This window comes from Zophobas morio, unplaced genomic scaffold, assembly GCF_036711695.1.
Source record: "Zophobas morio isolate AGI-343-1 ecotype UQ-CSIRO unplaced genomic scaffold, CSIRO_AGI_Zmor_V1 ptg000004l, whole genome shotgun sequence".
NCBI classification, from domain to species: Eukaryota; Metazoa; Arthropoda; class Insecta; order Coleoptera; family Tenebrionidae; genus Zophobas; species Zophobas morio.
In genome coordinates this window covers 19,489,386-19,503,612 of record NW_026972109.1, presented here as the reverse complement: position 1 = coordinate 19,503,612, position 14,227 = coordinate 19,489,386, and the positions used below count along the sequence as shown (strand labels likewise).

Sequence of the window (14,227 nt, the reverse complement as noted above, 5' to 3'; positions counted from 1 at the left end):
TTTATTAAGATAGAAAAAGCATTAGTAAAATAAAAAATAGTTTGTTGGATAAGCAAAGGATCATGATGAAAACAGAAAAAGATTGTTTTAAGCAAGCTCAGGTCAAGAAAACGACTTTTCAGACACAGTCAAAATACTGCTAAAATCAAAAAAAGTTAAAAAGAAAGAACAGCAATATGTGGAAATAAAAAACGAAAATGGAAAATTACAGGGTTAGCAAAGAAAAATTGGCAAAAAGTGGCATTTTTTTGACGAAAATATTTGTAAATGTGGGAAAATTCTGCAAGAGTTACAGCAGATCATTGTGAATCCTGTTAACAAATAAAAAATAACTGAAAATGGAATATTGTAACAATAATTATTATTCAGGAATAGTACCGTTAAAATTATAAAATATAGCAGTAAGTTGCATAAAAACAGATTAGTACCTTTGAAGAACGTGACATCAGGGGTGTACCAGCGTGGATGGCGTAATAGTCGGTCAGCTGTAGATCAAAATTTAGACTCAGATTTTGTGGAATTTCGAAGTTAGAAACTATTTAAAAAGTAGAAAATAATGGAAATAAAAAATAAAAAAGTAAACGTTAAACAAAGTTAAAGGAAACTGGCGAGACGTATATTATAATAAATCTGAGAGAAAACTTGCAAATTTGCAAAAACAGAACAATTCAGTGCCGGATATGGGAGTTAATTTTAAAAAAGAAGCAAAATAGCAAAAAAAGTTAATACAAATAGAAAGAAAACACATAGGATAAGATAATACAATTCAGAAGATTTTTCTTTTTCTTAATGGAGTATATTTTAAAAGAGATCTATTTAATAATTTTTGAAATGAAGTTGTGAAATGTTTATTAGACTTAGGGCCGGTTTATAGAAAGCGAATGAAATATTTAATCGTCGATTCATTTAAAAGAGAATTCAAATATAGAATATGAGCTCGTGATTGGTTAAAACATGCATGTTGCCTAGGAACGGACCTCACTTAAAAGTTAATCGCGAATTAACTTTAATTCTCTTTCTATAAACCGGGTCTTAAAGAAATTATATTGATATGATCAATGTAACACTAATCATAACATTACTCTGCATGGAAGCATTGTGAAGACAAGACAAAACTTTGCCGGTTAAAATTTAAAAAAATTATAATTCTCCGTTTCAAAAAAGGTGATAGTAATTTTTAGAGAAAATCATATTAAATGTAATTTAAATTAAATTAAATAATTACATTTTGTGTTAGACAAATCACTTCGAGATAGATAAATCCGAAAACCAAAATTTATTAATCACCCAGTATATTACAGAAGTACAAGCAATAGCGTTTCTCAAGGTGTATTTTCACAAAAAATTGACCATATGAAAACGATAAAGTAATATATTTTAGTTAAAATTAATCTTTATTATTGTATTACGAAAATAAAAAAAAAACCCTAGTAATGGATTTATTTAAACAATTTTGAGATGACGTCTTCAAATTTTCGGAGAGGATGAACTGATACTCATTTTTTCAAATATCTTGCCCTAGTGATTTTTTAAATTTTCATCGGGCACAGATCAAGCAGACAGTGCAAAAATAGTTCAATAGGCGAACGAAGTTATTCTGCATTTCGATAATATAACCGTAATTTGTGAAACGTTAAAATTAAACCAAAAAAATGGTTGAAAATTATTTCGATAGATCTACACTCGCCCCTGAAGTATATTCGAACAAATCCCGGTTCTCCGAAAAATTACAAAATTTGATTTTGTAACGAGGAAAATGTATTACCAGTAGGTACATGCTTAACTTCGATTATTTTGTTTATATATATATATATATATATATCTAAAGAATGTGACGATTAAGCTAGTAACAAGCTGACTGATTTGAGTGATTTTGTCTCTTCAAAAGAGAGGAGGTGACTAAAATTCTTAATTATGCTACAACAGAGAAAAACGTTCTGATGATGATTATTATTATTATTATTAAACATAGGTGGGCGGAACATTACTGTATTCGCAAATTTTCGAGAAAATGGAATAATTCATCCTTGATTTGATCCATAAAAAATATGATAAACTCATGTCTTGCAATTTTTAGATGGGCTGTAAGTACTTATCGGGTAAAATTTGGCGATGAGGTCATCAATTTGAGGGCAGGGGGAGACAGAATTTCATTACGGATGCTAACGTTTGTGAAATTTCGAACCATTAAGTCTTCCGCTTCCAAAATTAAATTGAAAAATGTTCTTACACAATTTTGATATATTTTTTTAAATCTGGGTGCCTAGGATAAAAACTGAACACGGATTCATAAACCACAATTTCAAAAAAATGAGATAAGCAGTTTTTGATCAGTAAAACAAATATCTGTATACCAGTTCTAAAAATAGAAGAAAATTAAGCCACTACATGTGCAGAAGAATGCTATTAACATTTCTAATGAGATAACTTTGCCAAATTTTGTGATGACGTCATCAAATTTTTGAAAGAAATGCACAGAAATATTCTAATTAAAAAATTACCAAGTTAAAATAAACTTAAAATGTGTGTAAAATGCTGGCGTAATATTATTTCTGAGATAAATTTTAAACTTTTATTGTACAACTTCGAAGATAAAGTGAGGCTGAATCAATAAACCATATTAATTTGCGCAGTGTAGACAGAATGTATTTAGCAAAATTTTTGAAATAACGTGATGAATTGTTGATGGGAATCATTAGACAAACTTTGGATAACATTTTACGATCTCGACAACATTCTTACAATTTCACAATAATTTTTCCAATACTTTCGGAAATTACTTGCTTAATAAAATTACTGTAGATGACATATGACAGAGACAAACAAGAACATTATTTTTCGACATTGCAGCAAATATGAAATGTCATCGAAAAATTAGGCATTCATCAAATGGATGCTACTTACGTTCAAGAATTAAAAATTGACATACATATATTAACAAATAAAACACAATAAAAGCTAAGGAAACAGAGGTGATAAAACAAACAAAATGAATGAAAAATAAATGTAAAGTTATATGCTATGGATAATAGTGATAAGATAAGTGATACATTTTTTTTTTAATTAGTTAGTGTATTAAGTAGTAATGCAATTGAGTGGAAATTTGAGTAGTAAGTTATTACAAATACACGATTTCCCGTTCAAGGTTAGTTCGAATACCAATAGTATTGAACAGACGACAGACTTTATAACTAGAAATCTTAGCTTGTTACGAAAACACATTTTTAATTTAGAAAAATGGATTGGAAATGGTACTTCTCTTTGAACAATGTACAATTAAGTTAAGTGTTGTACTAATCTACCATTCCAAGGAATAAGTTTTTGTATTTGAACAGGAATATACCGGTCATTAAGTGTTCTCATCTTATAAAAAATCACTATGAGCGGCAGCTATGTATTTTTGAAGATTTGTCTTCGATTGAATTTTTGTCTTATTAGATTACCGTCAGTTTGAAAGTTTGACTTGAAACGATCAAAGATAAGCTTTCAAAAATGCATCGGTGTCTTTAAACGTGTTTTTATTGCTCTATTGTTATAAGTCGAAACAAATATAAAAAAACAATCATTTAATTATTCAAATCCACTCGTGACAAGTATGAATATTTAGAACATTGTCGTTTATCTAGGATCACTTTTCATGCATGAACAAGCAAAATACAAAAGCTATAATGTTAACAATATGTCTACATCTGCTGTATCAAAAGGGAGCAGTATTAACATATTGTAAGGTGAGAAGGAGGTCATAAACTAAGTATAATAAATAAGTCTTGACAGATGACACAAATTCTGACTTCTTATTCGTAATATTAATTACATAAAAAACCATGAGAATCATAAAAATTATTGTCACTCACGACATGATTTACTTCCGATAAATACTACAGCTTCACTTTTTTACAGATAAAGTATTAAAATTCATTTTTATGGTATTTAAGGTATATGTTTAGTAACAAACAAAAAACTGAAAGCTTGAAATTTATTTTAACCATATAGACTTACAGCTCACATTGTTATATTAAATGAGGTTATTCAACACTTAATCTGATTAGTGTGGTGTAAAAAATACCTAGCTAACAAAATAGAGGAAACTGTTAAGATAAGTTTAAACCAAAAACTTCAAGATTTTATCGCAGATATCAGATTAGCACCTGTGTGATTTTTCTTTGTGAAAAGTTCATTTGCATATTGTATCAAGTTGTAAATAATTATGTGTCAAGTATTATAATAAGCAAATTATAAAGTGCATTTAGCAACTAAATGTTTTTAATAGACAAACTGGTGGATGCGCCGGGATAATATAAGCAACCTTAAATTTTTTGTTATTTTTGTTATACTCCTAAATTATAATGCACAAATAAATACTAAAAGTACCATTCTATTCTTAGCACACTTAATTAGAGAATAATTAAAGCGTTCACTCACCATTGCTGCTGCCTTGTCGGACTCCGCTCATGCACTACCGGCGTCTTGCCGCGTTCACACGTAATTAATGTCACAAAATTCCACAAAGGTCACTAACCTGAACCATAAAAGGGTCAACTTATGCAAGACGCAGGTCCGAGCCCTTTGTTCGATAAACCGACTAACCTGAATGAAACTCCCTTCAGGGAGCCTTCATTCAATGAAAATGTCTATCAGTGTCAAATCCCAAATGGTCATTTCCGTCTTCCCTAATACCCTCGAAGGACCCAAAATCAGTGTGGCCACAACAATAGCCGTGCTAAACTAAACTTGTTGCTCGTACGTTTCATTATTGACTCCGGGGTTTGGTTTGGTGCGGAGATGTAATGCGATTGGCTGTTAACGGGGTGTCATTGACCAATCAGACGGAGCATTTGCCCGGAGTCACGTTGGCCTCTTTCTGGGAACCCTTGCCTGCCCGGATTGGTAGTTTCCGGAATGGAATGTTTTTCTGATCGTTATCGCGCATGCGGTGACTCAGGTCCGGATTTAATTACGACGTCTGGACGTTGGTCACTTGCGAGGAGTAAGCGGCGATTTATGTTTTTTTTCTATGAAGGGAGGCTAGAAAGTGTGTTTTCGGCATAAATGTTAGCTTTAGTTCTATGCGGTGTGGCTTGTCGCAAGAGGTATTTACAATTTATTATGGAGATTTATTGTTATGGACATACATGGTAAAGCTGTAAATGCCTACATTTTGAGAAAATTTGCATTTGCGTGAGATGTTTATACGTCGCCCTTAATAAGCCAAGTACCTAATGAAGGAAGTTTTCAATTGCTAATTTTACTCCGTTCGGAAAAATTTTATGACAAGTGCTTAATTGAATTGGTGCCTGCTACAAATGACTTTGTAATTGTGTTTTTCATTTGCAAGCTTATCCTTATTTTGTAATTATACGCCTGGAAATAAATTGGCAGCAAAATGATTAATTAACGTACCATTTGTGATTAAATTAATTAAAATAATTGCTTTTTCGTGAATTTTTTAGTTTAGAGTTGTTATTTATTGTTATCAGACTGAGTCAGTATAAAGTCCGGTGTTTGACTCGTGTAAATTTCGTGCAAAAAGTGGGAGGGGAATTGACCTTTGCAGTAGAAGGTAAATGTCATAGAGTGCAATGAAATTCTTGGTTGTTTTTTTCCTTATTATTGATCTTTTATGTTGAGAAATATAACGTCATATATATTTAAGAAATAATAAATTTATAATAATAGGCTTTTTATTATTGGAGTGGTATTTGTTCTGCTTTTTTCTTTTGCTTTTTCAATTTATCTGTGTTGTTGCCACATGTGAACATATATACATACTTGAACTGAATTTTAATATATTTTGCAAATGACAGCAACACTATTTGAAGAATTTAAAATTTTAAAAATGATTTTGTCAAAGATAAACAGTTAAATGTGGTCATGTGACGATAAAAGCAATAATAATCTGAGTGATTTTGTTTAAGAAGTATTTGTTCTTTGTTAAAAACTATGAAAGCAGTTGAATATCTCGGGAACGGTTACTTGGATCATCTTTAAATTTGGGATGTACTTAAAAATATTCAAGCTCTATTTTTTGTAATTTTTTTAAACTTTAAACTTCATTTGTTTTCAAGATGAAAGGCTAAATTAATTTTTTTAAATAGCATCATAAGTCAAAATTTTTTTCTGAATTCAGAACTGTAACACATACATATACTGTTTTAACTAAAACAGCAAATAAAATGATACATTATTTATTATGAATAAATTCTAAAATAGAACATTGTAGTTAGCTTTGAAAATATTGCTAACGATTTGTCAGTGTGTATTGAAAAAAATATATCAAATGCGTTACATTTCTGAATTCAGAAAAAAATGCACTGTTTAAAAACTGAACAGTTGACTGCTGGTGCTATTTCAAAAAAATTAAGTTAGCCCTGCATCGTAAAAACAAATGAAGTATAAAATTGAAAAATTGCAGAAAATAGAATTTGAGTATTCCTAGGGAGAGCTCAAATTTTAAAGATTCAACAAACCATTCTGGCGATATTCAACTGCTTCCATACTTTTTAGCGACCCTGTATGTTTAAAAACGACAAATAGCCGATAATTTGTTTATCCTATCATATTATTATTTGATATCCATTAAATGTCAAATCTGCATTTGTTTAAGAAAATGTATGTGAGTTTTAAATTAAACAATTACATATTCAACAAAACTTGATTTACAAAATTTAAATAATCACCGATTGCGTAGTGTGCTCTTTTTGTAAGCGATGGTCCATAAATACTATTTATTTGATATTAAAAAGTTGGGAACGGCAGCTCAAAGGACAGTGGTTACTATAATGACTTTCTCATAATTTTCATTAAACTTGGTTTTTATCATGTATCTTGTAATATGCTTATTAAATAAAATTTGAAACACTCTAGCCCCATTGTACAGTATGGGACACGGAATTTCAAACGACAAATTTCTGACATTTAAAAAAATACATTGTAGTCTATACCTTATTGTCATTATGATTGACACTTTTAGAACTTTCAAAGCTGTCACATTGACATTATAAGCTGTTTGAAAAATGCCGGCAGAGTCTTTAATTAACAAAGCGCGAGTCATAGCTTTGGTTGAAAGTGGGATGTCCTATGGGCAGGTGGCTGTAGCAATGGGAATCCCAAAAAGCACAATATATAGTATCGTTCAAAAGTGGAGGCGGGAGCAGACAATTGTGCGACGGCCAGGTTCTGGCGGACGTCAAGTTTCCACTTTAGCTCAAGATGAGGCTTTGGTTAGTAAAATTAAAAGAAGACCCTTTGCTACAGCTGCCTCTGCCGCAGCAACTACTCGCTTCCCAGGGTCTACCAAAACGGCACGACGTCGAATACGGACTGCGGGGATAAGAAACTATGTGGCTGCCCGAAAAGTGAGATTAACACCTAGGCACAAGGAGTTAAGACTTGGTTTCGCATTGGAACACTTTGTGCATGACAATGATTTCTGGAACCGTGTAGTATTTTCCGACGAAAAAACATTTCAGTCAAGCCCGAATGGTAGACTGCGAGTATACAGGCCCAGAAATACCCGCTATGAACCTCAATATGTATGTTCAAGAGGAAGACCGAAGCGGGCGTCTCACAGTTAACATGTGGGCATGGATTTCTGTAGGTAATCCTGGAGTAATGTGTGCACTTGAAGGTCGGCTAAACATTGAGGTTTATATTGATATTCTCGAACGTGTGATGGTACATTCTGTGACGGCAGCCTTTCCTAATAGAAATTTCATCTTTCAACAGGATAATTGTCCTGTCCACACGTCACATCAGGTAGCAACATGGTTCGAGCATAACATTATAAACGTCCTTGATTGGCCGAGTCGGAGCCCCGATCTCAACCCCATCGAAAACATGTGGGCCTTGTTGACTCGAAATATAAAAAAACAAAGATTACAAATCCTCAAACGGGAGGATTTGATAGCTGCGATCAACAACGCATGGCACGCGTTACCTCAGGGTTACCACAGAAATCTTGTTTTGTCCATGCCAAGCAGACTGCGCCAAGTAGTTAACGCAAATGGGGCCGCAATTAAATACTGAGCTTTTTTGTATTCCATTATTTAAAATTAACACTTATACATCCGGAGTATTACATTCTTTAATCAGATAAGCCAGCTCTAGCAAGGGTTAAACAGCAACTGTTTTGATCTCAGATGAGTACAAAAATTGATACTTAGCCCGTCTTGTCACTCATGTCATTTTGACAAATATGTTAAAAATGAAAAGTTTGGTTATGAACAAGTAAATACTGTTTTAGAGTGTACGAAATTTAAATGACAGGTCGTTTGAAATTCCGTGTCCCCAACTGTACATTGTCCAAGGTGTTTTAACATAATAACTAACGAATGTTTTGTGAAAATAAAGACAAATAAAAATGGCTCTAATCGAAAAAATCAAGTTCTTACATTCAACTTTAAAATAAGTATAAATAAAGTAATATTTGTTTTAATAGTTGTTAATAACAAAATATATTTATTTTTCTACTCATGACATTGAAATGCGTTATTTTGACGTTGCCTCCAGTTAGAGGTTGAAGTAATCGGACTACCGCGATTTGAAACAATTCGACATTTTTAACAATTTGTTGACAGGAGAAATGTCACTTATAAGGGCCGTCCAACTTAAATTGTTTACGTTTATTTTTAAAATTCGTAGAAAAAGTAGTATATGGGACTCGTGGTTGATAAAATTTCAACGTTAAGAGTTCCTTTTTTAACTCGCTTCGTTAAAAAAAAAACACTCTCAACGTTGAAATTTTATTTCAACCACTTGTCGCATAATATACTATTATTTGGATATCAATATACATGTTAAAATATAAATAATAAATATATCTATATCAGTAAGATTTCTACGCCGAACTTTCGCAATATTGGAAGCACAACAAATACTACATATTTTTTAATATGTATGTTTCAATACAATTTACCTAGTTTGCTAGTATTAGTATATATGTATACTATACCTATACTAATTTTATTATGTAACACGTAACACTAATCTAATACTAATAAATTTCTCAGATGATTGATATATTTTTTGAAGCATCCCTCTTTAAACAGTTAAAAAAATAGTGCAAGATTATTTATATAGAAATTCAGCTATTTCAAAAATTTATAAAATTTGATTTTTCGAATTTCATTTTTTCTTGTGATAACCCTTAGTCTTAAAGTAAAGTCATTATCAACATTTTAGCAAGGACAAGTATATCAGTTTAGATAAATGCAATATGATACTAATAATAACAGTACTGACTACTCAAATTTTCGGGAAATTGGTGTAAGCCGTTTTTTATTTGACCAATAAAATAAATTACCTCTTTCATAAATTTTTTAAGTCACCTGTCTTCTAAAAAATATGAATATATTTATGAACAACATGTGAAGAGTCATAATCTTTGATACATTTTAGGATTTATTCGATATAATTTTAAGATGACCGCATCAATGTATGAATTTTTATTCACGATTTTTATGATAATTTTTAAAAATCCAAAAATCGAGATATCTAGAGTAACAAATCAAGACGGATTTATAAACCACAAGTGTTATTTTAGAAAGTTTAAACAACGTTTTGAGATGACGTTAATGGGGATGATTAGTTAAATATAAACACTATAAAATTTGACAATAATTAATCAGTCCGCTAGTTGTGGAGAATATGTGTCTAGTAAAAATCGACGCAAAGGCCAGCTAGGCGACAGACAAACGGAAACGCGAAACCTAGTTTTTTGTCGAGAAAACATGAAAATAACCATTCGTCCGACGAACATTCCTAGGTTATTAAAAAAATACTTCCTTAGCTTATTACTTACGCTCGGGAAATAAAAATGGTATTAATAAACTGTTTTTGAAAAACTGTCCTTGTGATATGTAGAGAAACTTGTGGACAGGCTATATTTAAAATTTCATAACAGTAAGCCTGTTAATTAATAATGAAGACATTACATTTTGAAAATGTATATAGAATACTTTAGAAAAGCAAAAGTAGCGATTGGTTTTAAGTAACTTCTGAGACAGCTACTAAGTTTAATTAAAAAGGGAATTAAAAGTAAAGTTAATTCACGATTAACTTTTAATTGAGGTCCGTTGCTAGGCAACGTGCATGTTTTAACCAATCACGGGCTCATATTGTACTTTTTTATCCTCTGTTAAATTAATTGAGGATTAAATATTTAACTTCGCTCTCTATAAACCGGTCCTCAATGTTTTAGATATTCTAAACTACCGCATTAATAATAAAAGTTACTTAAGTGATGAAATGTATAGCGTGAAAGAATTTTTTTTTATTAATGAGACATTACGTTTTCGATGTTTACATTCGATTTTCAACAGAGATCTTTTTATCATATTGGGATGAAGTTATAATTTCTTTGGAAGGGATAAACAAACAAATTTTGTTCAGAGTGTTACTTTAAATTACGAAAGAATGTTTGAGAAAACCTACAGTACCGTTTTCTACGACTTCTACAACACCTAGGAACAAAAATCATTCACATGAATGGATGAGACGGATACTTGGTGGAACTTTGTAGCAATTTTTAAATCAATTTTATAACACCAGCTTACACCGAACCGTAATATAAACCTACAAAATAAAAATACGTTCAGTAACAATAAAGTGTTTTTTTTTAATAGTTATAGGATGAAAAGTTAACATAAATAGTAAAAATGGTCTTTAGAAGAGAAACGTCACAAGATTTCTTGCATCAAAAACATACCTTTAATATGTTTTGAAAATTCGAACCTCAATGTTTAAAAATTTAAAATTGAGCACGTGGAGATGCCGATCTCAATTACATTAAAATTAGTTATGTATAGGTTAAAATCTGCTAAGGATTTTCTTCGTCATAATTTGTAAAATTTGATTATAGAGACCTAATTTTTTTTAGGATAATCGCATGTGTAAAATTAAAAATATGGATGAATTATTATTAAACTTCAGGTAAAGAAACACGCTAAGTAAGATTTATCTAAATATACCTTCAGTCATGAGATTCTGTGTTGATTGTTTTTGAAGAGGATAAACAATGATATTCTGGAAATTTTTCTAAACATAAATATCTCGACAAAAGTATTTTTATTTTATGTCGCATTTCCTGTTATAAGGAAAAATTTGTTGCTTCCAAAAGCTATAAGATTAAGAATTTTTTCGCTTCAATAAATACCACATATTAGTAGCATTTTTCGTGATTTTTTCATGTGAAATTTTATTCCTCCTTCACATGTTTATTACGGAATAGGATTGCATGTCGCATATCTTTATTACCTGCTTTACTTTTTATTTTCACTTCTTTCCTTACGTTACACTTAGAAACATGTCAAAGGATTTATTTTTAACTATAACTTTGTCAACATACATAATTTATAATTCAGAATTAAAAACTGTGTTAATTGAGGCTACTCCGTTCGACGACACTTCATTTAAGCAAAAATCAAGATTTTATTTTCGACATATGTACCAACAAAAACACCCAATAATTAAATGAGATAACATCTTCGTAGTTACTCCAAATAACAGGTTCCAATTTTAACCGCTTACAATTAAATACTTGACCCACATTCACCCCTAAATTTTTCTTCCCCGCACTCGTTATGCATAAAATCGGATCGATATGGGCGAGATCAGACATCATTAATCAAATCTGAAGTTTGTTCAGTTTGTATTAGATAAATTATAGGCGTGAACGCACATTAATCGAGCAAACAGAAGCTCGAACCATTTCTTATCGCAAGAAAGTTAAAAAAATGCGCAGTTGCGCGACGTACACAAGATGGTAATTTAGATAGGGTCAATCTTTACGAATCGTAATAATATAATAAACAAAATCGGCCTAAAGGTTAATAGGTGGCGGAGTGATTTAATCGGAAAATACGCCGAATTTTAGTGTTTTTGATAAGCAGGGATACATTTAAATAAATCATCCTTGAGCCTAAAATTGGATTTTTCCTATAACATTTGATTGTGATTATTGCGTTTGCGAGGAATAATTTGTTCTCAAGGCAGTATTTTGTATTGACGTTCTGCCATCTGATAACAAAATGTGAGTTTGGTAACACTTACGACATGTGAGACGCGAAAAAAATTATCGCGATCTGTTTTATAACACGTACTTTTGAATAAATAACCTGTAAATTACAATATTAGAATGACCATAAACCAGTAGTTTTACACTGTGTACAAGAAAGTAAAAAATGAAGAAGGAGTAATAATAGATTTATGTAATTTTAGAGTTTTTAAACAAATTAGCTTAAAAATTGCTTTGGTATGTTAATGTTGACCCGAAATCGAGAACTGTTTAACATAAGAATAAGCCTATTGTATTTTTCCCATGTTTTAATTATTTCATGTCTGCTTTAATACTCGAATTTTTCTCAACACGATCTAAATTCGTGTGATTTAAATTTCGACGCATAGCGTGAAAACGTAGACTCGACATAAAATACTTTGCCCATATTTTAGAGGTTGAAAGGTGACAAAAGTGGGTACAATACTTCATCTTTTTGTCTTACTACAACTAATTAGTATGGAATGCATTTATTTTTATAATTTTAAAAGTGTTAAGAATTTGACCTGGCCAATATTTTCTTTCTTATCTTGACAAAATAAATGAAGTGCATTACATTGTATCTCTGCATATCTTTATTATTTTATTTCATTTTTTTATCGCGGTTACAAACGAGTTACAGTAAGTATGTATATGAGACTATGAAAAAAATTTGTAGCACACTTTACTAGAATTTGTTTTATTCATTAAAACCTGCCGTTTCTGGAAAGAACACAAATCTGTTAAAATTAACACTCCAAAATGACTATAATAAAACTTTGAGGAAATTCTGTATTCTGTAGTTTTCGCACTAAATGTGTGTCGCACGTCCACAAATCACTTTTATGGTGCTGTTATAATTGCTGTTTTTGCATTAACACAGAACAAATCATGTTTGGCCTACAATTTCAAAATTTATTGAGTGGACTTTAATTGTGTTATTTCCGGCGAGATGAAATATCAGAAGAATGATTTATGATTGCTAAAATATTTTTCGGGACTATTCTAGAAATTAATTATTACAAGGGACATTTGGAAGGGAAAATTTATGATTATGAGGGCATGATTTAGTTGGTTGTTAGATGTCAAAACATAAAAAAATAACAAGCGTTTTAAATTTACGTTTCTTTTTTTTTTGTTGGATCAAAAATTTTTAAAGTAGTGTAGTTTTAATTTTGAATACAGTAACATTGATTACCGAGAAAATATGAGGGTCTTAAAAACGTCAGTTTTTGTGAAATGCATTGTTGATTATACGGCATGCAAAAGATTTGTTAGCGATTATTTTGTATGCAGATGTGTCTAGATCTTAAACTTTGATTTCAGAGGTTTTATTTAAATATGTAAATATTTTTTTCTCACTTTGTTACGACTGCATGATGTATGATTGACTAATTTTCCTGAAATAGTAAAACACGTAGGTACATATATTACAACCGTATACTTTAACCTTTGCTATAAACGCAAGTAGAGTACAAAATGTACCTACTGTTGATAAAATGTGATTTAAAAATCACAAAACGTTAGTTATTAATATTTATTTATCTCCTCGATAGATTTGATTACATCATTCCAAAAATTTATATTGCCATTCGATATACATATATAATTGTACAATACAATACAATATTGGTCATTGCTGATTTTAAGTTACTACCATTAACATTATTTTCCAAGAATCTTTTTTCTACTTTCATAGCTTCTGTAGAATAGTAGGTCTTCCGTTTCCGCCTGTATATCTGTCAGTTACTACAGTTATCACACTGCCAAACAAACAAAAAAAACCGGACACTTACATATTTGTAACTTTACACTAATGAGTACTTAACGCTTCAACTTTTTTACTTTTTTTCTGTTCCACATGTTTTAGTTACGCTTTCTGTTGATAAATACATTCATGTTCTACATTTTAGTTTTTTTTTACAAAAGTTCCGCCAATTACAGGTAACCACAAAAAATTTAAGTGTCCAGGTTTTTTTATCTGGCAGTGTATTAGTAATCATCGAAACTACAGGCTAGATTTATGGCAAATCTCGGATCTATTTTAGAATTTAGTATAAACCGCAAAACGCTAACCAAAATTTGTTGTTTATCATCACCAAAAAAGTGAAGACGTCATCTTCAAATTTTGATAAAAGAATTCTATCTAAAGTGTGTAAAATAATATTTTTGCACTCATGATCTTTTTTGATGGCT

At 30.8% G+C, this 14,227-nt stretch overlaps 1 protein-coding gene across 2 annotated transcripts in view; it reads right to left on the bottom strand.

The window, feature by feature from the left end:
- Positions 1-14,227, bottom strand: part of Dcx-emap (Doublecortin-domain-containing echinoderm-microtubule-associated protein) — a 50,269-nt gene that overhangs the window by 33,116 nt on the left and 2,926 nt on the right. The window contains exon 1 of one of the 2 annotated variants that reach the window (XM_064076885.1): positions 4,423-4,658. The exons of the other annotated variant lie outside the window; for it this stretch is intronic. Within the exon in view, the coding sequence (XP_063932955.1) occupies positions 4,423-4,425 (3 nt within the window). The 5' untranslated portion in view covers positions 4,426-4,658. Of the gene's footprint in view, positions 1-4,422; positions 4,659-14,227 lie in introns of those variants that run through there. 2 annotated transcript variants of the gene reach the window in all.